Source organism: Ambystoma mexicanum, chromosome 9, assembly GCF_040938575.1.
Source record: "Ambystoma mexicanum isolate Mex_15411 chromosome 9, UKY_AmexF1_1, whole genome shotgun sequence".
Taxonomy (NCBI): domain Eukaryota; kingdom Metazoa; phylum Chordata; class Amphibia; order Caudata; family Ambystomatidae; genus Ambystoma; species Ambystoma mexicanum.
In genome coordinates this window covers 795,803,700-795,831,609 of record NC_090931.1, presented here as the reverse complement: position 1 = coordinate 795,831,609, position 27,910 = coordinate 795,803,700, and the positions used below count along the sequence as shown (strand labels likewise).

General features: G+C 47.2%; 1 protein-coding gene across 1 annotated transcript in view; it reads left to right on the top strand.

Annotated features, from left to right (window-relative positions):
• Positions 1 to 27,910, top strand: part of EHHADH (enoyl-CoA hydratase and 3-hydroxyacyl CoA dehydrogenase) — a 318,280-nt gene that overhangs the window by 189,481 nt on the left and 100,889 nt on the right. Inside the window, exon 7 of the mRNA XM_069615744.1 lies at positions 23,199 to 23,540. Coding sequence (XP_069471845.1) covers positions 23,199 to 23,540 — 342 coding nt within the window. The remainder of the gene's footprint in view (positions 1 to 23,198; positions 23,541 to 27,910) is intronic.

Below are 27,910 nucleotides of genomic sequence, written 5' to 3'. Positions count from 1 at the left end.
AATAACGGTGCGGGTGCTTCCGTGTTCCCCATTCCCGTTGAGTCCTATGGTACTCAAATGGGAATGCGGATTAACATTTTCCGGCGCCTGACTTCACGGACCGCCGGGACTGTGGTGCCCCGGTGTTTCCGTGAAGGCAGGTTATCCAGAAAACTTCCCAAGTCTGGCGGCAGCCTGCCGGTTTTACCGGCACGGCTACCGCCGGACTTGTAATAAGGCTCAAAGTCTGAAATTGGTGCTTATTCTACTCTAAATGCTTTTAGGAGGATTTTGTGTGCACTGTGAATCTGAGATGTTTAAGAACAGACTAAATCAGTGACCCACCCCCTGAAGTGTGCCTGAAATAAACCTTTAATGAGTCTAGCAATTATTGTATAGAATTCCAGAAAGACACACTTTTTGTTATTCCTATTCTTTCTTATTTAGGGTCACTGCTGAAAGTGTTGTACTTGTGGAACCCCTTGTTTTTTTTTTAAGACGCTTGAACAAGAAAGCCAGCCACTCTAGAAACAAAGAGCAACATGGCATTGGCCACAGCCCAGGGTCATCAATTTGTAAAAGAAAATCTATTTTTAAAAAAACTTGTTTTTTTTCATTTATTTTAGGAGTAGCAAAGGAGACCCGAGGGGTAGCAAGGCAGATCTCAGGGGTCGCAAGTGCAACGCCTAATTGACGTCCCTGACAACACTGTGTTACAGACCTCCTACTGCTCCTCTAAATGGCTTCCCATAAACAATCATTTTAATGCTGGACACATTTAGAACGTACCTTCCTGTCTGCAGTCCTGACCTGTGGTCCACCTTAATGGATCCACATGCATCCAAGCTATTGGAAAACATTTATTTTCCGCTTCTACATAACCCCATCCCCCCATCCATTCGTCTGTTTCATTCTTCAACCTGCAAACTCCATCCCCCAGAGAAGCCAGGCCCTCCGAGACCACCATGGTGGTGATTCGGTGAAGAATAAAAGCCTTGTAACATTAGATGATGTTATTACGCCATTTCCACTTCTGTTTTTGAAACCCTACCGTGAAGCCCATTCGATCGGAATCAGGCTTATAGAGATGATTGTAAACCCTTTGGGGGATTGTCAAAGCAATCGTCGTTTCCATGCATTGTAGTTAGGACTGCCAAAGAATGGAATGCTGTGGCTTACTATCCCTCCTATGCCAACCTTTGCTGAAAGACTTTTTTACGATCCATCTGAATCTTATGCACACGATTATGTTAATTATGATCCAATGTCTAAGCCATTATATTGCCCACCCCACCCACACGTGATCGGCAAAGGTCTGCTTGCTCTAGGGCCTCAAAGAGATGCCCCAGGCATTTCCAGATGTTCTACAGTTGTAGTCTGTGTGAGTCAGACATAAGGAGGCAGGTGCAAATCAGAGACGCTTGCAGGCCTCTCAATTTATTCCACTGCCTATCTTAGAGAATCGGGGGCCAACATGTTTATTATTGCAAATTCTCAGAAATGTCATTTGTGAAATGTGCATAGGTAGCACAACGTATGTTCTCTGACTCAATAATACATGTGTGCTGGCTTTGTATGGCAAAGGGCTTGTGTCCAGGTTGCTCACTGGCAGCAAACCATTGAGCAGTTGGCTATGGGCAAGATGGTGTAGAAATCAGGACAGTAGCCGAAGTGGAGTTTTGTAGACCTTTATTACACAATGTCTGAACCAAGGTAGTTGGACTCCAGGTTGACCCCACAGTTACTTCACTGTGAGTAAAAGGCACCAGGAGTTCCTCTTCTCTTTGAGTGTCTCCTACTGTTGTCAGCCACGCCCTCTCCATTGGCCCGCCCCCCCCAATATGGTGTCTCCCTCGAGGCATGTCTCCCGGAGGCCCGTCCTGCTTGAGGCCCCATGCTACTGTTCTGGGTCTGCCCTGCATGAAGTAAGGAGGGGGTTCTGGTTGGTTCCCCCTGATGGGTTCTTGCCCAGCTGTCTGGCGCACCTCCGACGCCGAGCGGTCGGCACGAGTCGGGCTCTCTAGTTCCCGAGCCTCGCCGCCGGAGGCCGCCGAGGTACGCTGTGTTTGCGGGTCTCCCAGCCGCAGCGCCAGTGAACCCGGTCCTCGCGGGCACACGCGGCGCTGCGGCTGTGAGCACCCGCGGCGCCGCGGCTGTAACGCCGGCACTGTCGCGGGACGCCGACAAGGCTCTCCCTTTAACAGGGATGCCTTCCCGGCGCCCGCCTTCAGCGTCGTACACGCCCGCAGCACAGCGGGCTCCTCTGGCCGTGCGTCCCGCTCTCCCTCCATCCTCACGTCCTCACATACCCCCACCACAGATCCAGGCCGTTCGGGCCGGATCGAACTCCTGGACAAGTAATCCGCCACCAGCTGAAAGCAGGCAGGTCTATGCAAGGTAACGAAGTCGAAGGGTTGGAGGGACAGGAACCACCGTAGAACTCGTTGGTTGGTGTCCTTGTGTCTCGCCAACCACTGTAGTGGTGCATGGTCGGTATACAACGTAAACTTCCTACCCAGTAGGTAGTATCGCAATGAATCCACCGCCCATTTAATGGCGAGACATTCCTTTTCGATAGTGGAATACGCTAACTCATGCGGAAGGAGCTTCCGACTGACAAAACAGATCGGTTGCAGGAACCCGTCTACCTCTTGCGTCAGGACCGCCCCCAACCCCATGCCAGAGGCATCCGTCTGCAGGAAAAAATGCTTCCGGAAGTCCGGGCATACCAACACCGGGTGGGATGATATACTGTGCTTCAGCCCCTCAACGGCCAGTACGGCTGCGTGATTGGTTGACAGGTCTGGGGAACTCCCGATTTTCAACGCCTCGGTCAGTGGCGCAGCTTGGGAAGAAAAACCGGGAATAAAGCGCCTATAGTACCCTATAAACCCCAAGAAGCCCCTAATTTGTTTTCTGTTAGTTGGTACTGGGATCCCCTGAATAGCCTCGATTTTGGACACCTGTGGCCGAATCACGCCGCCACCGACTATATGTCCGAGGTACTTGGTTTCCTGGGTCCCTAGTACCGATTTCACTGGGTTGATGTGGAGTCCGGCCTGGGCCAGGGTGCCAACCACCTTGCGTAGATGGGTTAGATGGTCATTCCATGATGCGCTGTATATCACAATGTCGGCCAGGTAGGCTGCAGCGTATTGGTCGTGGGGCTGTAGGAGGACGTCCATCAGCCTCTGAAAGGTGGCCTGAGCCCCATGCAACCCGAATGGTAGCACTTTATATTGAAAGAGCCCCTGGGGTGTAGCAAATGCGGTTTTTTCTTTGTCAGATTCCCGTAGTGGGATCTGCCAGTATCCCTTGGTGAGGTCCAAGGTACTGAGGTAACGGGCAGCACCCAGCCTTTCCAGCAGTTCATCCATCCTGGCCATGGGATAGGCTTCGTATTGGGATATCAGGTTGAGTTGCCTAAAGTCCATATTAAATCGTACAGCCCCGCCTGGCTTGGGTACGAGTACGATTGGAGAACACCACGCACTGGTTAGGGTTCAATGATATCCAACCTAATCATTTCTTCGATCTCTTTCTTAATGATCAACCTTCGGGCCTCTGGGATCCTGTAGGGTCTCAGCCGGACTATCTGTCCGTTTAGTGTTTCGATAGAATGCTCCATTAGGTCGGTCCTTCCAGGTAAATGGGAGAAGGTGTTGCAGTGTGGTTTGAGCGTCTCCAGGATCTCGTTCTTCATGTGTTCAGTGAGTGTTTCACCCCACTGCACCGCATCCAATTGGCAGGTTGCGTGTAACAACCCTGTATCCTGGGTGGCCAGAATATCGACCGGTGCAGGCTCGGTCCATTTCTTTAGTAGGTTTATATGTTAAACCTTATATGATGGGCTTCGGTCAGGTTGGTATATCCGGTAATTCACTGGACCCACCACGTCCTTCACCACATAAGGACCTCTCCACCGAGCCAACATTTTGTTCATACTGGTGGGTAGTAACACCAGTACCTTATCCCCTGGTTCTAGCTTTCTTAGGCGACAGCCCTTGTTGTATGTCTTCTCCTCCCGGTCTTGGGCTATACTTAGATGGGATTCTGCTAGTCCCCTTAAAGTAGATAGATGGTTCTTAAGGTCCTCAGCGTACTCGGTGAGGGATGTTTCCTTAGTGTTTTCCCAATCCTCTTTAACCAGATCTAGGATTGTTCTGGGCTGTCTTCCAAACAGCAGCTCGAATGGGGAGAATCCTGTCGAGGACTGGGAGGTGTCCCTTAATACCATTAGGATCAGGGGTATGACTCTATCCCAGTCCTTCCCCTCCGGGCCTGTTACCCTCTTCATCATTTTCTTTATTGTTTGGTTGTACCTCTCCACCAACCCATCCGTTTGCGGGGGGTAGACTGAGGTACGCAGCCGTCTGATCTGTAGTCTTTCACAGACTTGTTGCATGACAGCTGACATGAAGTTTGTACCCTGATCGGCGAGGATTTCGGTGGGTAGGCCTACCCGTGCGAAGTAGGGGATGAGCTGGTCACATATCTGGTTAGCCGACGTCCCCTTTAGGGGGAAGGCCTCGGGGTACCGGGTGGCATAGTCCACAATGACCAGCAGGTATCGATATCCACGACTGACTGGCTCGAGCGGGCCTACCAGATCTATACCTATCCTTTGAAAGGGTATGGTGATCAAGGGCATCCGCTGCAGAGGCGCTTTGGCTGGCTTTTCCCCACTTGTCAACTGGCAGATTTTGCATTCCTTACAGAATTTCGCCACCTCCCCATAGACCCCCGGCCAATAAAAGCGTTTTAGAATGTTTTGCTGTGTCTTTAGGGAGGCCATGTGGCTGCCACAAGGGTGATTATGTGCCAACTGGAGGACAATACCCCTGTGTGTTTTGGGTAGGAGTAGTTCCCTCCGTGCACCTCCCTCTTCTTGGTAAACCCGATAGAGTAGGCCCTGTCTAGATATAAAACCGGCACCCTTGGTCAGGTCTGGGTCCCCATTAGTGATGGCCCTTTCGCGAACCAATGTTAAGGTAGGGTCCGTCAGGGTTTCTCCCCGGATGGAATTCTCATGGTCCTCCGGGTTCCAGGCTATCCGTTGGGTGGCATACATGGATGCGCACTGAGCAAGGCGAGCTTCCCTTCCTTTCCTAGTGGGTCTCTCTCGTCCCTGGGTGTTAGGGGGGGATGGGTTCCCTGGCAAAGGGTGCTTCTTCCCACCATCCCTGGTCTAGGGCCTTGATAGTCTGGTGGAAGTGGGGTAGATTGGTCCCAATCACCACTGGGGCGGGTAAGAGGGGAGGACGGCAGCTCTCATCTCTGCAATGTTAGGGCCCACCTCATGGGGTAGGTCCTCACATCCCCATGTATACATCGAATCGGGATACTAACATTGGCGAGGTAAGGAGAATCACTTACGGTTGGTAGTACCGCCGTCTGTCGACTTCCACTGTCAAGTAGGGCCCTGGCTTGGTTCCCGTCTACCCGGACGTCCATCTCGTAGAGACCTTGGCATCTTGGTCCTTGCTCGGTCCTCATGAATCCGATCTCCATCGGCTCGGTGCCTCTCTTCCGGGGACAAAACCGGGCGATATGGCCCCACTCGCCACAGTCATAACATTGCGGTTGTCGGTATCCCGTGGACAACTGGGTGGATCGCGGGTCGGGACCGCTCCTCTTCTCCTCGGATCCAGAAGGGCGTCCTTCCGTTGCTCTCCATTTGGGAAGCCCTCCTCGCAGGCTCTTGGTTGGGAGGGGTTCCAACGGTGGCATCGGATTGCGAATGGGAGCTCCGACTCCAAAGGGTTTACCCGCTCCCCGTGCCTTTTGGTAGGCCGACGCTATGTCCACCGCCTCAGATAAGGTGGGCCTGTGATGTTGTCGGACCCATCTTTGCATCGGGGGCGGGGGGTAGGGCCTCAATGAACTGTTCGAGGGTGACCTCATCTAAGACATCTTGGAGGCCTGTTCCCGGTACTTGTAACCATTTCTCGGTGAGGTCCTTAACCCGGTAGAAGAGTTGTCGGGGGTTCTCACCCGGTTTGAGTTTAGTGTCGCGCAGCCTCATTCTGTAGGCCTCTCCGTCAAGTCCTAACCGGTCCAATACTGCCTTTTTGATTTCAGTGTAAGGCGTGGTTCCGTTTGGGTTAACGGCCTCGTAGGCCCCTTGCATGATGCCAGACAAAAGGGGAGCAACATACTGGCCCCAGCGGTCCACCGGCCACTGAGCGTTTCGGGCGATTCTCTCAAATGTGGTGAAAAAGAAAGCCGGGTCTTCGCCTTCCTTGAATTTTTGCAACACTGCGGAAGGGACCATGGGCTGGTTTCGGGTGCCGGTGACAGCATCCGTCAGGTGTTTTATCGTCTCTTGGTGTTTGTCTTGAGAAGTGGACTGCAGGGTACCTTGCAATTGTATGGCCTGCTGAAAGGCTTGGCGATCAGCGGCCACCTGCTGGGCCTGAAGTTGGAAGAGCTGTTGTAACTGTTGTTGCCCTTCTGACAGTGTCTGTATTATTTTCTCCATCGCGTTCTCTTTAATCCTGCCGACTACGCCACTTGTAGAAATCAGGACAGTAGCCGAAGTGGAGTTTTGTAGACCTTTATTACACAATGTCTGAACCAAGGTAGTTGGACTCCAGGTTGACCCCACAGTTACTTCACTGTGAGTAAAAGGCACCAGGAGTTCCTCTTCTCTTTGAGTGTCTCCTACTCTCACGGACCCGGATAGGCCCACCAGTTGCTCTCACTCTCCTCTCCTTCTCCCTGCAAAAAGCCACAAAAACGCCATTCGGCCAGTCCCTTTTATACCTGGTGTTTGGAGGGAAAAAGGGCCAATCGGGGGACAACTTCCCTCCCCCCCGTCTGATTGGTGGGGACTCTAGGCACCCACCCTCTATGAATAGCGCTGCCTCCTCCCCACCTCCTCCTTTATTCTGGCTGCCTGGTTATGGCTTCCCCTCCCTGTTGTCAGCCACGCCCTCTCCATTGGCCCCGCCCCCCAATATGGTGTCTCCCTCGAGGCATGTCTCCCGGAGGCCCGTCCTGCTTGAGGCCCCATGCTACTGTTCTGGGTCTGCCCTGCATGAGATAAGGAGGGGGTTCTGGTTGGTTCCCCCTGATGGGTTCTTGCCCAGCTGTCTGGCGCACCTCCGACGCTGAGCGGTCGGCACGAGTCGGGCTCTCTAGTTCCCGAGCCTCGCCGCCGCTCGCCGCCGGAGGCCGCCGAGGTACGCTGTGTTTGCGGGTCTCCCAGCCGCAGCGCCAGTGAACCCGGTCCTCACGGGCACACGCGGCGCTGCGGCTGTGAGCACCCGCGGCGCCGCGGCTGTAACACCGGCACTGTCGCGGGACGCCGACAAGGCTCTCCCTTTAACAGGGACGCCTTCCCGGCGCCCGCCCTCAGCGTCGTACACGCCCGCAGCACAGCGGGCTCCTCTGACCGTGCGTCCCGCTCTCCCTCCACCCTCACGTCCTCACAGATGGCTACACGAATATTGGAACCATCATGATGCCTACTGGCAAATTAGCTTTGGGAAGTAGTGTGTTTCCCAAGTCATGATAGTTTATTTCTAAATACAATTATACAGTCCATACAACCAGTAACAGCATGATAAGCACTCAATAGCAAGTGAAAAGACAATACAAATAATGAAAAGATCAAACAATAAAAAAGTGGATTTTCCAGCCTTGTCTGAGATAAACACTTGCACTTCATATGCTTAACACTGTTATCATAAAGTTCCACATTTAAAGGAGATGAAACGTATTGGAGACAAGCTAGTTCGAGGAGCATTCCAAATTCAAACATTACAGACAAGGACTGTATTATAGGAAACCAGCCCAACTTGGTTAGTGTAGCTTCTTCTGCAGAGCAATGCTAAACTAACACACGTTGCTAAATACAATAAATGTTGCTGGATGTCTACATTCAAAATGAAAATAGAAACCTGTTTGAAATTGCTGCATCCTGTCATGCGCCCACAGTGGCGGCTTTGGCAACGTTGGAAGAAGCAGTACCAAAGGGTGCGTAAGTTTCATTCAGCCCTGAAGTCTGAGTTACGGTCTAGACTTCCTCCAATATGGGCGTCTTCATCAGTATAACAACGCACTATGCGGTCCACGTAGTGCGTTGTATCTGTCTTCCTTCCAGGTATCCGCAGCTGCCTTGTTTTGCAGTTTTCCCCAGCCTTCCAGTTTGTGAACTCCTCCGTTCCTGATTGCGGTTTTACACTGTACCTGCTATATCGCTTCTATGTTTCTATACTACTATCTGTGATACTTTTCTGTCATCTCCTTTCTCTCTCTCTCTTTCCCGGGGTGTCGCAGCTGTACAACCTAAAGCCAATCTGGTATTCTTTCTGCACTTCCCTTTTTCTATCTATGCTCTTGCTTGCATCCACTTATCCATTCCTTGCCATTACACCCCTTCTGGATCAATCCTCCTCGCAGTCCGATCGTATCTAGAGGTTTGTCGGATTTCTACGCGAAGATGAATACCAACACACTCGAGCCTCGCAAGAACTTAAGGAGTTGCCGTCTGCAGGATTTTTTGTTGCTGTCATGCCTTTTCCCTGCAATTTGGGTTTGGCTCCCTGGGGTTGCCTTTGGGCTAGGATTTCTGATCCTGCCAAGGTGCCTCCGGGGGAGCCAGACCATATCTCCACACAATGAAGGAGAAAAAGAAGATGCCGAAGGTTAAGGAGCCACGGAGGATCAGACACCAGTCTTCATCCCCATCTCTGCAAGATTCATCAGAAGAAGTAGGTGAGAAGGGGTCAGTTAAACCATACAAGTCAGACACATCCCCTCTCTGGAAACATTCAAATCAACCTTCTTTTGTCAGAATCCGAGTCCTCAGATTCTTGACTCACCTGTTTGCTTCTCGTGGATTTCTTCTTTGGGCTTGCGGGTTCCCTTTTCCTGGATGAGCGTGCCTTATAAGGGTAAGCTCTGGATTCTTCTTGTTCCAGTCTGCTGGGCTTTGGAGACAGCACTGGCTCGCGATACCAGTTCGCGGTGGCCCGCGGCTCGGGTGAAGAGGCACTAGTCTGCGACTCCGTTCACGGTGGCTCTGCAGCTCGTGTGAGGCAGCGCTGGTCCGCGGCTACCACTCGCGATGGCTCTGCAGCTCGGGTGAGGCGGCGCTGGTCCGTGGCTCCCGATCGCAGTGGCGCCGTGGCTCGGGTACATTCAGTTGTCCAGGAGGGGACCAGGAAGGAGACAGATAACTAGGTACAAAACAGGCCTAAAGAAAATAAGGGGGCAACCAGGAAGGATGGAAGGAGGATACCAGGATACAAGGAAAAAGGGGGGAGAAACTAGCACACAACTTGCCGGACGGACCGCAGGCAAGCTAGCGTTAAGACGCGCGGAGGCGCGGGGGCGTGTCTCTTTTGAAGGAAGTATGAGGTCTCTACAGATGACTAGACCGCACTGGAACATAGCGTCGGCCATGTTGAAAAGGATCGGAGCAATGGCTAATGACTGAGGGACCAGGCAGACCAGAAGGGTCGATATCGCCGATTCATGACATCTTTTCCACATTTTAAAACCCTGTGGACAAGAAGGAAGAAAGTGAATCCTATTTCCTAACGTTCCCAGTGAATAAGAGCAACTGTCTGCCCATTGAGAATAAGAGTCTCAGTGAGCCACATTGCCTCTTAGCTGTAGTTGATCTAATCCTACTCTTTGCCCCCTAATTCCATAATCCTTAAATATTGTCCAGAAGTGAGCGTGCTACTAGCTTCTTTGGAAGCACCTAGAAACACTTGTGTACAGGTGCGTTATAAATGACTTATTATATCATATTATTTCAAGCCCCAGGATCAAATTAACTGTAAGGCCACGTTAGGCCCAAAATGGGCAGAAATACCTTCTTGTCATGGGAAGGCACACTGGCAGATTAAAAAGCCAGCATCAAAAATGTCAACAATGCCAATGTGCCTAGTGAATTTAAATGTAGGTACTTCTGCAGTTGAAGCAAGGAACTTGTAAAAAATAAAACCAGGCTGCCAAAAGGAATTGGAAAGGCAAATTGTTGGCTGACAGACAAAAGGCAACAAAAGGTGGTCTGCAATTAAGACTGTCATGTGATGCTAGAGACCCATCTGGCCAGAGAAATAAGATCGCTTCAGAATCCATTAAGTCCGTCCTTTGACTGTGCAAGAATGTTGATGGGCTTCATGGCTGGCAGAGGAAACACAGGAAGAAGATGTCCACAGTTCATTGTTGAGTGGGTAAATGAAAGTAATTGCGCCATCTAAGTCAGAATATGCATATATGGTTAGAGTTGTACCTAGAATTGCATTAAGAATGATACTTTGTTCTTTTTCTCAGGAACCATAAGTCACTCAGTAATAGTTTGAGTATCATTAAAAGCTGATGAACAGGACTACCTGTTGATTTAACTCTCATGGGAACAAGAGTTACAACCTAATTTGTGTTTTTAGATCCCTAGTATCTGTCAAAAAGAGGAGATTCGCCAAGGTGATAGCTTAATTAATTAGATGTCTGTTGTCAAGACTTGATTTCCGCGTTGACTATCTATACCTCTGTCCCCAAGTACCAGTCAGGGAGATGAGTAATAACTCGCTGACTGGTTATTGAGGCCACAGGTGGCTGCAACAAGAGCACTGAGTCCCCAGGTAGCTGAAATGGAAACAGGATATTAATGGATCAATCACTGTACTGTATAATGCACAACACGATAACTAGACAAGTAGAATTTACACCTACCAGTTGTTTACTGAGGATGGTATGTAAGTGGAGGAGAGAGGACAGGATCCCTGACCTGAGCTAGCAGTTCTCCCACTAGGGTGGTGCAATGTGGTGGACCGTGAAGAACCAGCGACTTGGATACCTGGTCCCAGAAAAGGGGATGTGACGTGGTACCACTATGATAACAGTAGCTTGACTTGACAAGGACCCAGGTGTAGGGGCCTGGGTGAGGCTGTGCATGATGCAAAAAGGTAAATCCGAAGGCAGTCCAAATAACAGAGTCCAAGGTCGGGTGTGTCCGGGAGCACAAGGGAAGAGCGCCGTAGCAAAACTTTACCAGAAGCAAGTTTGTAAAAGCGTTTGCCAAAGGTTGTTGCAGTTCGTGTGATCCAAAAAAAAGGCAATGACTAGTCGAGCAGAGTTCCCAAAAGCAATCCATGAACCAAAGCCGAGGTCGTAATCCAGATGAAACGAGAGGTTGTGGTACAAGAGATAATGCTAGGAGCTGAGAAAATGACACCGCTGAGAAGCACCGAGTGGAGCAACCTGCCTTCTCTTATGCCGTTGCTATAGTTACCCGATCACATGATAGTATCCATGTCACGTGATCGGACGGCCATGCTGAACGCGTGTTCCCCAATCTCCATGGCAACTGCCATCTGAAATGCGGCCAGAGCCACTACGGGTACGACTGCTGTGATGAAGTAGTGCCTCTTTTTGGTTGACATTTGAGGCGACGTGCAACTCAAGCATTATGTCGCTGACTTGCACAGCATCCATGAGCACCAGGAGTGTTTTGTGCGGGTAATATGAACTGAAACTCCCATATTGATAACTGTTATCATTTTTGAATTAATCACAAAAAAAAAACAATTTGCACCTGCAACATTGTGCTGAGATGAGACACGTTTCATCAGAACCGCATGGGCAGACCATTTTAGTCATCTAAATATTATGCTTAACTATAAATTCGCAGAACCTGCCAGGTAATGACTTTTTAAGTGCAAAAATTGAAATGTGTAAAAATAAAAATGCAAGTGGGCGGACTGATCCCCTCCTCCCCCAATTTGGCCTTGGTAAACTGAAGAGGCCAATCACAGAAAAGAGCCCATCCCTTGATGGGAAATAATTGTCCAATCAAAACTGATGACCAATAAGCTGGCATATGATCATTCAGAATTTTTTGGGGGGAAGGGGTGGTAAAAGATTCATGAGGAGACGCACAAGGGAACTGTGAGACACCCAAAGGTGTCTCACCCGCAGGTCCTGGGGGGTCGGTTATGCAGGTGGCCAGGACACGGCCATAGCTATTGGATCCAGTTCCTGGGGGTGGACCAGTGCGGGAGGGTCACCTGGAGGGGCGGTTCTCGGGAAGTGGAAGTGGGACATTGACAGGTGAGACACGGTATCACCCTCCTTATAACACCTTTTCCCCATCCTACCCCATAGAATATTCAGAAGCTCTACCTCGCCTCCCCCCCTTTCCGACACCAACACTTTCTTAAACCATGAAAGATAACGGACTAACACCAGAGCCGTTTACCTGACATGTCCCAACACAAGGGTCAGGCAGAGTCAGGCACTTGACAATAACTATGCACACCTGACGGCCCTTTCCCTTGCCCACAGGATAAAAGGTAGAGCACAAAAGCACACTACGAGCAAGGCAAAACGCACAAGGACTCTAGCTGGTCCCCTTTTGTTAAAACTATAGATACCAGGAGGCCCTAGGAGAGCTGACGAAAGAGGTCAAAGTGGTCATACAAGGGTTGAGTAAAAACCCCTGTACACTCGAAAGTCTTTGACCCGTAACCAAGATGAAGGCTAAGGGAAATTAATCCTACACTTATGATAAAACAAAGGGAACTGTGTTAAACGAACAAATGTGAACCCGGCTGAGGGATGCCTGCCAAGGAGAGGAAAACATAACATACCCATGAACATTGTGACGACAAATGTGAACCCGTCTGAGGGATGTCCACAGTGTTGGTTGGTTTAAAAAGACATTAAGATTCTTGAATGTTTCAAGTTGCTGATATTTTGGAAGAAGGGCCCACATTGCAAGAAGGATCGGAGCCCATTTGAGGGGGATCCAAGGGTGAAAAGAAGGCACCTGACATGAAGATTGAAAGGAACTTTTGTTTTGTTGGTTATGACACATCAGGTCCTCTGAGGCAAGAGACATTAGATAAAAGAGACTTGGCCACAGAAGGCCCCAATATTTTGGAAAGAACAGCATGCTCATGCTGAAGAAGCCCAGGAGTATGTTGTGCTTAAGTCCCACCTTGTCCCGTGCTAGAAAACATGGGGAAGGGAGACCCCAGCTTTACCATCCTGACTTACCATTTTGTGAACTTTCTTTTCTGGTGAACATTATCCCCCACTATTTTCTAACTTAGCGGTAAGGATTGGCAATAGGATTTTTTAGTATAGGCCCTTTTTATTTGACAAGACACCACTAGGACGGCCTTATTTATTATTTGATGGTCGTAGCCTGCTCCCATCTTAGATTTAGGTTTAGCTTAGACGTTTTTCTCACCCATTTATACAGTTTAATAAACACCCTTGAACTGTGATCACTTGTGTCTGCCTTTACTGTTGCCACTGTGAGTTCCTTACAGAACTCTAGGAGAACTGCCTGGGAAATGAATAAGAAGGAATGACTGAAATCCTCTGGGTGGAACTGCTAACCACAAAAAGGGACAGAAGCCGGGGGTCTTTGACCAAAAGAGGCAGGCGAAGGAAGGGCGACTGAAGAATATCTATGACTGATGTTGGAATTCTGACTAAATTCCTGTCCTGTACCTGAAAGATGATCTGGCTGTCCTTTCCTATGCGCAAACCCAGAAATGATAGTGTAAGTTAACTTGTTCAACCAACTTGCTCAACTAAACCTAGTCTTGTGGGGATCTGCTTAATTAGTGGGGGCTGGCAGTAGATAGACCCCTAGCAATTTTATTAAACAATAATTTAATTAATTCCCATATAGCCTAATTGCATGGAGTCATTTTATTGAAGTTCGGAATCAACAAATTGCTTCCGTTGTGAATACAAAACTATAGCCTATAAAGTAACTAGGTATTCCTATTCCTTTTGCTAACCTCAAAACTCACTAAAAGGGGGGTGCATAAAAAATGAAATTCCCTACTGCTTTCTGATTCCCTTGAATCCTGTATCAAGGCAGGGGGGTCCCAAATGATTAACCAAATAACTGGGTTTTTGTGCTGGCACAGAAAAAGGGTCTTCCCAAAGTTCAACACAATAAAGTCCCTGATTTGAAAAGTGCACTTTCTACAGTGGGTGGTGTGAGGAATTCGACCATCCACACTGTGAGTGTGTGCTTGCCTGGCTTTTTCTTAAATTTTATATGAAATTGAATGATGGTAGATCAGCCTCTTGAAAATGTGTGGGGCTAATCAATTTTCCTATGCTCACTGCACGGCATAAACATAGACCTGTGTACTCTGGGTGAACACAGCCTACAGGCACTCTCCCCCTGTCATAGTGAGTTGGGATATGCCAGCCAAGAGTACACCATGTCCTCTCAGAAGGGTGAGGGAAAAACCTCCCTCCTGCCATGGCCATCCTAATTCACTATGAAAGGCTCCATGGATCTGTCCTGTCCTTCTGTTGAACCTTGCAGAATGGTGGCAGTGATTAACATAATTAACATACTAATAGAGTATACTTCAAACAAGCCCACATGGGGCCTGACTGCAGAGGTTAACAAAGGAGACAGGAAACCCCAACAACCTTTGCTATGCATTTGCGTCAACCTGAAGACTACTCCCGCCTCTTAGTATCACAGACAATGACTGTCATGTCTGGAACAGCTCTTTACAGTAGTCATCCCTGCAGGGGGACCACATTCAGAAGGTACCAGAATGTAGTTTGCAGTAATCAGTAATCTGGTCTTGCTGCAGCTTCAAGGGAGACCTGCCACTTTAATCAGGAACCACAGAGAGCTCAATTAACCAGTGAGACCCTTTGATCCACAACAGACAGGAAGATGGGTGGGACTTGGTATTACACGTTTTCACCCCTTTACCTTTTCTGTTGCAAAGCACTCTGGTTATGACCTCATGCATATAGGAGATTGTTGGTAGGGACCCAGGATTGGTTCATTAAGGTAGTCTTAGCCTACACCAATCACGGTGACCCACTTGGCTTTAAGGGAGGGCTGAGACCCTCTTTTGGGCAGATCATGTGAAGACATTGCAAGGAGTAGCAAGAAGAGCTCAGCATTGGACCCTGGCTGAAGGTACAGTCTGCCTTGCATCTTCCGCAAAGTGAAGGAAGGCCAGGATTTCCAAGAGGGAAGCAAGATCACCCCCTTAACATCTCCCAGGGTACAGGTGGAGATACTGAATCCAGATGACCCTCCAGAACTGGTACCAGCCAGCACTCTGCATGCCCTGCTGGACACTGCATGCAAACTTCCTAGGTGGGAAGTACCAAAGAGTCTCTGAACCAAACCAAGGACAAGGCAGCTGCGTGCAACGCTCTCCTCCGGTTTGGGCCATCCGCCTTAAAGGATGGCACGAGACCAGTGAAGAAGCTAGGAGGAGTGCATCGACAAGTATCTACCGACGTCCGCCTTAAAGGACATTTATTTGAGCCAGTCGAGCTCCTCAAGCTACAACCAACAGCACTGCTGACTGTTGTTATGCCATATTTGTTAAAATCTGTCCAAGACACCTCGAACAGTGCTTCAGAACCGCGGACCAGCAATCAGACAACGATTCCTGACCCTGAGCGGCCGTGTAAGCCAGCCTGCAGCCACCTGTCCAGCCTTGCTCGCCGAATTGCCTGCTGCCTGATATCCGCAGCTGTCGTCCGTCTTGAACTCTATTGCAGAAGTTGCAAAGCACCCTGAAACTGACTCTACAGTGTTGAGCACCAAGAACTTCTAAACGCACAAGGTATATTGTGGTTCTGACCACCTGGTCCTTCTCCGAAGGCCACTAGTGACATTTTATGACCCATTGCTCCCTTTGTGTTGAAACCAAGCATCCTTGAACTATTGCGATCAATTACTATACCGACTACCCTCCTGTCAGTATCCAGAGTGTACCACTTTTCCTTCTATGGAACTGTCTGTCCTCTGCATTCCTTTACAGGGTGGGTTATATTTTGTAGTGTGCTAGAACTGTCTGTTGTGATAATAATAAAGTAGATATGTTTATACAACCTTGACTGGACAGTCCGTTTGATCATTTGGTAATAATTGTATTTTTGTTGTGTTGCAACTAACCAACGTTCCATGACCTTGCAGAAATAAGCCTGCCATTCCGTCCATGTTACCAAAATTGGACAAGGAGGTTTATAATTGACTTGTGTTTCCAAACTGTTCAGATTCATTCTGGTGTATTAGACATGTGGGTATGATTGATGGTTTAAAAAAAGATATTCATCCCTGGACCACTGGTGCCCCGGAAGTTGATTTGTCATAAGTAGGAGGATAGCTCAGCGGCAATGTGTTCGCGTTGGAAGCAAGATGATACGAAGCAATACAGGTTCGATCCCCGGGTCCGCCCTTAGAAACCTCTAAGTATTTAAGCGTGTTATAAATATGCAACTGAGACAAAAAAACCTAAAACAATTACGCAAACAAACAATTCCTGTAACAGCGCCTCGATGCCCGTGGCCTGTGTGAGCGCTTTAAAAATGCAAATAACTAAATAAATAAATAAATAGTGTTCCCTGGGAGAAGGGAGATTTTGCATTGCAGAAAGGGGGTGAAAAGGTTTTCTACAAAAATAAATGAGTGTCTTGAAAGGTTTGTTGTGCTATAGCATTGTGAGCATTGTAAAGTGTGCAGTGAGATTAAAATAAAGAGTGCTGCGCTTGTCAGATTTCAAATGCCAATAGTAAAGAGTGGCATTCTATTTAAATTAAACTTTCTGAAAAGTGAAACTCGGGCAAAGTCTATGGTGTAGTTAAATTATTTTGCTATGTTTTAAGGAGCTGCGTCATTTTGGCATTTAGGGATTTTTGTGTGTGACAGAACTGTTGAAACGTTCGCTTGACCTGAATTCTATTTACTGGAGACTGAAAAGCAAAAACGCCCCTGTGGTTAACCTCAGAACTTTTGTTACTGTTTATTCCCCAAGAAGGTGAATTATTTGTATTGAATCTTTGTTTTGGTGCCACAGACAAAAGAGCATGTCATGTGAAGTAGTGCAAATATTTCATTATCCAGAATAATAAATACAAATATATTCTTTCTTTACACCAGCCTGGTTCTTGGCTTAACATTGCTAAAGGGGGAGAGATTCACTGATTCGAGATGAGTCACAGACAGGGCTAGATAGAATGTGCAGGTATCTTGGTGTGGCACTTTTGATTGGGGAGTGGGGGAGGAACTCCCTGTACTATCAGGGCCCATAAATATGTCTCACACTTCTGCCAAACACCCTTTGACTTCTCAACCAAAAGCTACCTTCACCATCGCTGCAGAGTTGTAGGGGTTATTAAATGGGGCAGCTAACAAGATCTCCAGCTTAAGAGCAAAACAGCTGCTTCATACTAGTGAACCATATGATTGTATTCATTTCATGAAGGGGAAAAGATCCTAGCTACATCCGCACACAGTGAACTCTCCCCTGTAGGTACCCCTTAGTTACATCCAGTCTCTTGTGCCACCCTATAGCCATTTATCACCAGTCCATTTGATGTTGGCCTCATGATGTACAATTTAGTTAGCCGATGATTTGGGGTTACCTAATAGTTCCTCACAGAAAACTTTTTCAATTGGTGAATGACATTTTTCTCCTGGCAATACGCACAATTCCTCTCTGTGCTTAGCTTGTGAATAGACTTTGCCTTAAATACTGAGATGCCAGCTCTAAGGAGGCACTCCCCAGGCTTAGGTGCACTTATTGATTGCATTAGTTTGCATTTAACTGTATCTGCAGCGCCCACGGTTAGTTGGTCAAGAGGCGTATGCCCAGATAATCAAAGATCCTCACTACTTCCAGTAGTTGATTGTTAATCAAAAATCTATCTAAGTTTAGGCTGTATTTTCCCAGCCAATACCATCATTTCTGAATTAACCAACCCGTGCTTATCGCAGAATGCCATGAATATACACAATATCCTTCTAAGAGCAGGCTTGGTTTTGGCAAGTAAAACCGCTCTATCTACAAAGACAAGTATTTATGTGGGTCCTACCCATGAATCTAGGGACTTCGTCGGTGGTCTTAACCAGCAACAGCCTTCAGTTCCTCATCAATTGCAGAGGGTATTCGTTCCACCCACACCTGCCTGCCATATAGGAGGGAGATGGGATATGAGGAGGGACCTAGAGACTGTGGGCAGCTCATGTTGCTCTAAAGTGCAATTTGTCAGTGGGGTGTCATTATGTGTTGACATAAACGTAGGGTGTTCTTTGCCACCATATTTACATCATTTGCACAGCAGAGCGTAAATGTGCAGGGCAAAAGGCGGCGTACACATGTGTATGCCGTCTTTTGACCTGCACCTTTGCACTCCGCCATGCAAAGTGAGTAAACGCTGCCTGGCATACTCGCATGCCAGGCAGCGTTTACCTTTAATTGTGAGCACCGCTTGTCATGCTTGCATGTCAGGAAGCGTTTAATTTTCATTGTGAACATTGCTCATGAGCATGTCAAGCAACATTTAATTCTAATTGTACATGCTGCCTGAAATTAGGATAAAAATAGCCTTTTGACACACTGTATGAAGAGTGTTGCTTTCCAATAGGACACTATATTTTCATTGAGTACTTTTATGTTGCTGGCAGCCCTGACTGCAGTGTAATTGGTGATCAGTGACGGTTCTGTAGTCTGTTCCTTGTGGACTTGAAAAACTATCAGTTGCCAGGCAGACGTGTGTGCCCTCTTACCTGTCCAGGCATACACAGTGCCATATAGGTTTTGCACTGTGGTGATAGATATCTATCTGGCACGATTGACACAGTATATCTCTACCATGTCCTTACATCATGTGGTCACTGTGGCTTATTTTCTGATGAACGATTCTGCTTAGCTATGGTTGGGTTCAGATATATTGGGGTGTCTACTACAAGAGATCCCATAAGCCTTCTAGAGAATAATGTGCTTACTAAGGGAGAGATGAAGGCAGCTTGCAAGGGTATCACTACATGATATCCCGAACAAAAATATTGCCGTAGATATGGCCGTTTGGTTCGCCATAGGCGATATTTTTGTTGGGGATATTGTGTGGGAGCAGGGGTTTGGGGGGGGTGTCCCCTGCACTTTAAAAAATGATGCGGGGTTGTGGGCGTGTCCCCAGCAGGATCCATGTGTGAATTTCACTGCAGAAATATGGTGATATTTTAGCATCGTGATATATTTGTGGCGGAATTAACACATGGAACCCTTGCAAGCGGTTGGCCAAACCCAATGGGTCTTTGTGGTGGAAAATAGGCGCAATTAAGATGCTGCTGTTGCCGAATCGTTCCTACCTGTTGAATATGGTACCTCTATGTCGCCCAAAGAAGATCCTGAGAGAGGTGCACAGTGTGGCAAGTAACTGTTGATGGGTGACGGGGGAGGGTGAATTGGATCGAAAATACCCTTAAATGTACTACAGGGCCCGGTGCAACTGGGTGACTCTGGCTCCCTAATATTTGGAAATATTATAGAGCTTCTACAGTACTTTGGGTGACTGGAGTGGTGAATGCACAGCTGACATGTGCCCTACCGGGTGGCTATTGAAAAGAGATGGCTCAGTCCACCCGCTCAACGGTCTCCTTACTATGGAGAAATCAATTCCAATGTCCTTACTGCCACGTGAGGATCGTCATGGCATCTCCGAGAGGATGCATGGGAAGTGCAGAGGGAGGGCAAAGCTAACTACTCTCCAAGCTTATGGAATCCCCTTGCCATTAAGCAAAACAACCAAACATTGAATTTGAAAGTGGGGCATAGCGCTGGAATTTGCAGGATCAAACATGTGCTGGAAGGAAGTCCTCTCATGGACTTTGACCATTTGAAGTTTACGTACAACCCGCTTGCCCCTGAAGGCTGGAGCTAGATAGCTTCCCAATGCTGACCACTGGCCTAGGAGACCCTCCAGTAATATATCAGCTCACCACTGGCCACCTCAGCTATCCACGGACTAATGTCGATTTACTCTGACTCTCATTCAAACCCTCAGATGAGGGCGGGAAGGGGAGATGCATTTGGGGCCCCATTTCAGAGAGGGAATGCCACAAAATGTTCTAATCCAGGAAAATGTGATGACGGATCACTACTTTGATTGCTCACCCTGAACTATGGTGAAAAGCAAGGCAATGCACTCGGAACCATGTTGGTCTTGTTAAAAAACTCCAGAAGTGCCAATCTTCTTTTTAACCGTGTCTGCCACTTGAATGTGTCTCTGAGTTTCCTGCATCTTTTTAAATGACCATAACACTTCCTCACTTCCTTCTTTCTTGGTGGTCCTTCCGTGGACCTCTCCGCTGCTTAATAAGGTGTCAAACATGCACTGCTTATTCAGCAACTCACTGATAGAAGTCAAAGGGCTTCATAAGTTGAGAAATTCACAGAAGGAAAACATTTTACCCTCACACAGAAGGATTTTGCCATTCTGCAGTATTCCAAATTTAACGTAGGTTTAATTAGCAACAGTTCTGTTTCTCTCTGACTCGTACTTCCTTGGTGCCATTAGCTGCATTTTCCTGTACACTTGTGTTCCTCACGAGTATCTAGTTTTACCCATGCGTGCTTACATGAACGCTTCCATAGAGCCTAGCTCAGGATATCTGGCTCCTGCCTCCCAGTCTCTCCCAGTGTTGCAGAAAGTTCCTTGGATTTCGCTTGACAGATGGTGAGTCCCTCAGTCCAGGAAAACATTGTGAGGCGAGTCCTAACCGAGCACATGATATGTCCTATCCTTTTCGGTCCATAAGTCTCCTGTCGATCGAATCCCGATTTCACTGTCAGATGCTCAATGTCCCACTGCTGTCATTGTCTTCTCTTGATGGAGTCTAACTGGAGTACCAGTGTCATCTATGGCAGGTGGGATGATTTGGGTTTCTAGCTATAGGAGTTTCCAGAGCTATGACCGATGGTCATCTAAGAAATACCGCATCTCCTTCTTAATTTTCCACCTGTTCCTATCTTGGGTACGTTGGTGTTCTAGAATTTTAGAGACAGCAAGGCCAACTTGTCCATCAAGCAGTCCAGCTGAGCCTTTAAGCATTCTTACTGAAAAGCTTGGTTTTGTTCTTCTAGAAAATACTTTTCAGATGATGAAATAACTTTTCAGCAGTATTATGGAGCATTTTCTTCATTCATTATGAACATTTCATTTGGCTTTTTTGAAAAAGAATAAGAGAGAAGTATAAACATGTTGCCTCTAATACTCAGGTCACTTTGATCAGCTAGAATCAATTTCAGCAGCGATGGGCACAGAGAGCGTTAGGGAAAAGAAGAAGGCAGAGGGCCACGTCTATAGAGACAAGACAACCTGTTTGTAGTTAGAAGATACACATCAATAAAGACCAATCATACTGCAGGGTTTGTAGATAGCCAGGCTCCCAAGGCAGTTCACTTGTTAAGGATCATGGCAGTTCACATAGACACTCCAAACTTCATAGAGCATGTGGGCTGGTCAAGGGAGTTATTCTCGCTGCGTGGCTAGTTTTATTCATGTCCGCCAATCGGACCTCAACCTAAAGATACTTGCATAACGTTTAAGGATGCAGAGGAGTCTCTTACCGATGGTCTGGCCATTCTTTATCCAAAGACATTGGCCAAGTGGTGATGTTAGGTGGTCGATAAAGCTACTTAAAAGGACTGTATTCCTGTGTAGCCTAAAACCACTGCCCCCCCTTAGCTGTAATCTCCACGTCCAGGCTCCTGTGGGGGGAGGGGTGGGGTGAGGAAGGAAAGCAGGTCTGGTCTGGGCACTGGCTGATCGTAAAAGTGGCAAATCTGGTGGAGAGGTACACGCGTGGAGACTTTTTTTTCATGAATCTGTACGTCACTAAGGTCCTCATGCGTATATACTATTCTAGAGAAGTAGCCAAACAATATGAAAATCAGTCAAACTCTGTTCCGATAAGGAGACATGCAGCTTACACTTTAAGGCGTGTCTGTGCTGTATGTAAGCGGCCAATGTTTGAACATAACGCTTCCTCTCAGATCCGACTGCGTAGCCCTGTATAAAGCGCAGTGGAAAAGCTAAAGCCAACACCTAATGCATCTGTATGCGGGAATGGGAGATGTTGCCGCAGCATTTTTCATCAAAGTCGATTTCTTTGGTTTTTTCCAATGAATTGTGCCAAAAATATATGTGGGGGTGGGTTAAGGTTAATAATAAATGTAGGGGGGATAAGGCCACCCCCCCCCACATGTATTGTTGGCAAAATCACCCAGTCTGCAAAATAAACTTGACAAAATCACGTAGAAGCCTGTACACAAGCCCAGCACACAGAGAAGATTCCTTCTGTCCACCATTCGTGGCTGAGAATTTCCCCAACTACACAGTTTCACATTCAAGACCACATGTTTCTATTGGAAAGAAAAACACATACAACCAAATACCTAAGATGGAGCCTGGGAACCTGACAGTTCTTCACCCAATCACTGAAGGCAACATTCCCAAGTATTGCTACATGAGACAGGCAATAACCGGACAGGTGGAGCACTACTGAAGGGAACGTTTTGTGTGGTTGTACATAAAAGAATGTTAGACCATTTGGAGGAAACGCAGGTTTTTACTCTGCTACTAACAAAGCACCACCCAAAAAAAGGAATATAGTTTTTTGTTACTTTTTTTGAAAATAATATAGGTCCTCGTAGCATTAATGGCAAGTTTCAACATAGAGCGTGCATTGTGCGTTCCTTAAAGCAGGAAGGTTAGAGAGTTTACTACAAGTGGAAATCGGACAATCGCAAACAGGGCCTTTTTCCCAGATATACTTTTCATAGAGATGTTGAAGCCTGCGATCTTGCCATCTGTGCATACATTTACAGTTCTTGTAGGATGAGTACCGATGTGTTTACGTTGGTTTGAATGCTACCAAACAGCCATTCCTAATTATCTCTGACAGTTTCGAGAGTGTGTGTGTTTGTGGCTATTGTAGGTCAGAAGTAAGAGGAAACCTTTGTCAAGAATTAGAAAGAACTCGTTTTACCAAGGGATGATGGGGATGGAGAATGCAATTGTGCTACCAATGGAAAGGGAATCACATGTTAGTGTTACGGTTTTGATATTACCACAGCTGTAATAAACCTCGAGTTGGAAACTGAAAGAGTAGTATCCTGCATGCGTCAAACTTTAAGGGTTCATACCTGTAGCTTATTTGAGCCTTCTGATGGTTCATGACCCTTCACTTGCCTCCTGTGGGGAGGTTCCTAGTGTTTATTGAGTAGGTTTGAGTTAAGGAGTCGTTTCTGAATACAGTTCTTGATCAGGGCTAGCAGCTTTATTTCTCGGCAACTCGGTTGACAAGAATTCATTAATTCTGCTCGTATTAAATGCAATGTTTGAATATGCCAGGTACACACTCTTAGTTTCATGATCCTTCTGGTATTATTTGTCATTTCCAGGCCAGCCACTGGAGCCTCGCAGACTCTGCATGAGACCCCTTCCGTGCCCACCCAATGTGGAGAAACTCTTCGACGAGGCAAAGGTGAAATTGAAGAAACAGTTCCGTGGAGCCAAGTCCCACCAAGTTTGCGTCGATGCTGTCCGAGCTGCCGTGGAACTACCTTTTGCAGAGGGAATTTTGAAAGAAAGAGAATTGTTTTTAACACTCTTCAGCTCAGACCAGGCAAAAGCTCGGCAGTATGCCTTCTTCGCTGAGAGAAGTGTGGCTAGGTGGACAGCACCCTCAGGGGCTAATTGGAAATCTGCTTCACCTCGTCCTATCAGGACAGCCGCCGTGATAGGTAAGACGATGCAATAGTCATATCCTGCGCTCCAACAACACATGCATTGCTGTCCTTTAAAACATGGTTCCATTACCAGGAAAAGTGTTTGCCGGGCAGAATGGTAGATCATTCCCATGTGTTTGAAAGACTCAAACTCTGATCACTGTGTTTAACAGAATGAAATACGCCTTTCACTGAAAACATCATGGGAACATGTTCTTAAACCTGACTTTCTGTGACACAAGACAATATTTACAAAATTCATACATGGTTTATGAAGTTTTTTCATTATTTTCCTGTTATATGCATGGCTGACAAGGGTTGCCCTGCACTATACCCAGATGAGGATGCAGCTGGCTAATTAATCATTTATCTTTACTGATCTGCTAAAGTTTACAAAGACACTTCTACTAATTGGGTGAGTGTTCAATAGAAATGTAAAAAATTGGGAGTGAGAAAAAAATTAAGCTTGCAAATCATATACCTCATCATATAATCATATATATAAGCTTAGCAAGCACTCACATTGCGTGTGCAAGCGAGCATAGACGTTTATGCTTCCCTGCAAGGAAAAGTATCCTTTTTTGCTTGGCAGAAGTATGCGCAGCTCTTTTCGAAATACTTTTAGAAGGGTTATTGTTTTGAGGGAGGGACATGGGTGCCCGGCACAGCTCAGGATGATTCTGAAGATTAAGTAGCTGAACTAGAAACTCACTGACGTGTCCCTCTTGTCATCGCTCCCTGCTATGAAGCCAATGCTTGGTTGAGACCTTCTGAGCATTGCCTCGATTATGGACCATTACTCTTATTCGGATTCTGTGTCCCTCATCCGACTTCTTCACAAAAGGACCCTCAACAACGGGACATAGAAATTATACTATGTGCATGGAACATCACCCATGAATGGGGTCTCGACCTAGGATAACTAAGAGTTTGATTACGCCTCCCGACCTGTACCCAACCAACCATGCCCTACTAAAACTAGGAACCTTAGACTAGGATCTAGACTGAAGCAGGCCCATCTATCATCATCAAACCGTAGAAGCATAATCAACTCCAAGACCATGCCTACTAGAAGTAAGACGCTCAAACCAAACAACAACAATGCCAATAACGACTCTACCCCTTTAACCAATTCCACACTGCCATTAAGTAGCCCGAACAACGTCACTACACCTATCAAGGGAGCACTCATAAATGCAAGATCCTTGACAGCACACGCCCTAGTCATCTCTGACCTCATAATCTCGAATGAGCTTGACTGTCTAGATATAACCGAGACGTGGCTCCATGCCGCTGCAGGACCGGCACTCTCACTAGCCATACCACAGAACTACACTATCATTAGACTTGATAGAGAATCCTCCAGAGGCGGTGGAGTCGCCTTCATTGCCAAGACCCAACTTGGCTTAAGAGCTCTACCCAACCTTCCATTCCCTTCAGGCGAACTCCTATCCATTAAATTACCACTCTCAGCATCACAAACAGTAAAAATCCACCTCCTGCATAGACCCCCAGGCCCAACATCCACCAACACCACAGCCCTAGCCAACTAGGCTTCTCACACTGTATTACTAAGCCTGCGCATAACAAAGGGAGAACTCTTGACTGGATTTCAGCCCTCAATTGTGACACCAACATCCTCTCTAACGCACCTTGGGCTTGGTGAAACCACCACATCATCTCATTCACCTTACAGAACAGCAATCGACCTAACTTTCGTAATGCCCTGGCACCTCCGGCTCTTACCAGAAACAACCCGAACATCACAATAGACAGACTACTACCTCTACTTCAACCCATCCTCAATCTTCCGACTTCTAATACAGACCCCTCATTATTAGTAGAGCTATACAACCATTTGCTACACCAAGCTATCGATATTGTAGCACCACTAAAAATGTGCAAAGCCAAGCCACACATTTACCTAAACTCCTGGTTTACCCCTAGCCTCAAAACCTTACGCAATAATAAAAGAAGTGCTGAAACCTTGTGGAAAAACTACCCTTCAGCATCAAACAAAGAAATATTCCTAAAAGCCTCAAGCTGCTACAAATCTGCAACTATAAGCGACACTTAAAACAACAGAATCAGGCCCCAGAGAATGATTCACCATCCTTGGAGAGTTAGAGTCCCCCATACCACCACCCGAAACATTTACCAAATATATTACTTGGTGCACCAATATACACAAAGCTCTGGTTGACAAAATAACGCTCCTACAAACAAAAATAAAAAACTCTGTATCACCCCCGACCCACATCCACCCGAGTCCCATCCTTCCTCTTCAAAACCGTGCAGCCCATTTAGATTCACCCCTCTCACCATCAATGAAGTAGAAGACATAATAACTAGCCTCAAACCATCTAAATGCCAGGGGGACATCTGCCCTGCAACTATTATCAAAGAGGCAGCAAGAGATCTCGCAGCATTCATCACCACACTTATACACTCTTCTTTTGATACTAGGACAGTCCCATCCAACCTGAAAGACGCCTGGGTCCTCCCGCTATTAAAAAAAAACAACTTTGATCCAGATATTGCTACGTATTACAGACCACAGTACCATTCCTGTTGAAAATCTTAGACAGGGCAGCCTATTTACAGACACAGGCACACCTAGAAACCAACAATCTTCTTGGCCTTCGTCAGTCAGGATTTAGACCAAGACATGGCACTGAAACTGCCCTACTAGACTTGAAAACTCAGATGGATGACCAAAAAGACAAAGGTAATATAGCCCTCCTCCTTTTACTAGACTTATCGGCCGCCTTTGATTTATAAAGTTCTGTGCAAACACCTATCTTCAGCAGCTCATTTCTCAGATAAAACTGCCTGGATACAATCCTTCCTTGACAACAGAACCATGAGAGTCTTTGCACGTACTGCTTTGGCAGATCCAGCACCGGTCACTTGCGTTTCACCAATGCTGTACAACATCTTCACTAAGCCCCTTTTTCGATGACCCATTTGGGTGTCACCTACACTAACTATGCAGATGACACCCAAATCCTCACCTATCGCTGGGGATTACGACTTGTTAGGGAGAATTCTCTGTTAAGGCTAATTTCCCAAACCTAGTGAGTCCCCCAGCAGCTTTGCTGGATTTTTGGGGTTTATTTTTTTCTCCTGCTAAGAGTGAGACTCTTTTCCTCCCACTCTTAGGCATGATTTGAGATATCCTTTGACTTTGTAATGTGTTTTATGGGCTATGGGGTCTTTTACTCCATAGGGTTTCATGTGGTTTTTGGTAAGTGTGTTACACAGCACCCTCAGTGCGGTAACACAGGGGTGTCATAGTGACCCCCAAACATAAACTCCGTACCCTGGGACTGACTACTGTCTCCCAGGGCATGTAAAGTCACCATTGGCTTTACTAGTCTTAAATTGGGAACAGAACCAGTGCAAACCATCATATTGTGGAAGTACTGGTAGGGGTAATTAGATTACCCCTGGGTCTGTTTTTCGAGGGGGCACTGTGCAGTCCCCCCTCGTTGAGTTTCTGGCTGGTGGCAGTGGTTACGACGCAAAATATTCCACCGGAATATTTTCTATGGGATTTTCCCATTCACCACTTTTTGGTGCAATGTTAAAGATACCGCCGGGTTATTTATTTAATATTTATTCCCCGGTTAGGTCTTTTTGTCAGAACTCGGTTTTAAAATGGCGTTTGTGTTCGCTCTCTAACTCCAACCCAAGTCGAGCCCTTTGTTCCACTTTTTGGCAGGCTTCTACACAGAAGCCTCCAAAAGTGATGCCACTCTGTCTGGGTCTACAGGATGTGTGGGAGTGGGTTTAGGCACCCTGGACTGAGTTGCCTCGGCAACTCAAGTCACACTCTTGTGTGATTGGCCCAGTGGTGAGCCGCCCGGCTCACCACTTAGCATGTTTGAGTGACAGCTAGGACTGATGAATGGGGGTTTTCTGCATAAAAGCAGGGCTTTGGGGACTGGAACTTCAGACGTCGCCACAGGACCTAAGAATCCAGGGAGGGAGAAGCTGAGCCGACCTGCAATGATAACACCACCGGTGGAGCCCTGCTGAACCGTCTCACCACTTATCCCGACGACAGAGAAGATCTTCATCCGAGGAGACTTCTTCCTTTGACTGGTGGGGATAACCAGTTTGCCCGTCTTTTCGCCTTCCCGGATCATCTTGTGGCCGCCCTGCCTGTGACAAGCACCCCGGCAACTGGGATACCACGATTTACCACTACCGCGAATAAAAGGGTAGTACCTTTTAACCGGAGAACTCTGCGGCTGGTTTCTTCCCTGGCAGTGCAACGACCTTCAGATTTCCTCCACGTCAAGATCTTCTCTTCCTCTGGACGACGCCGCGACTTGCACCCGCTGCCAGGAACAACTGCCCCCACTGGAGGATCCTCTCCA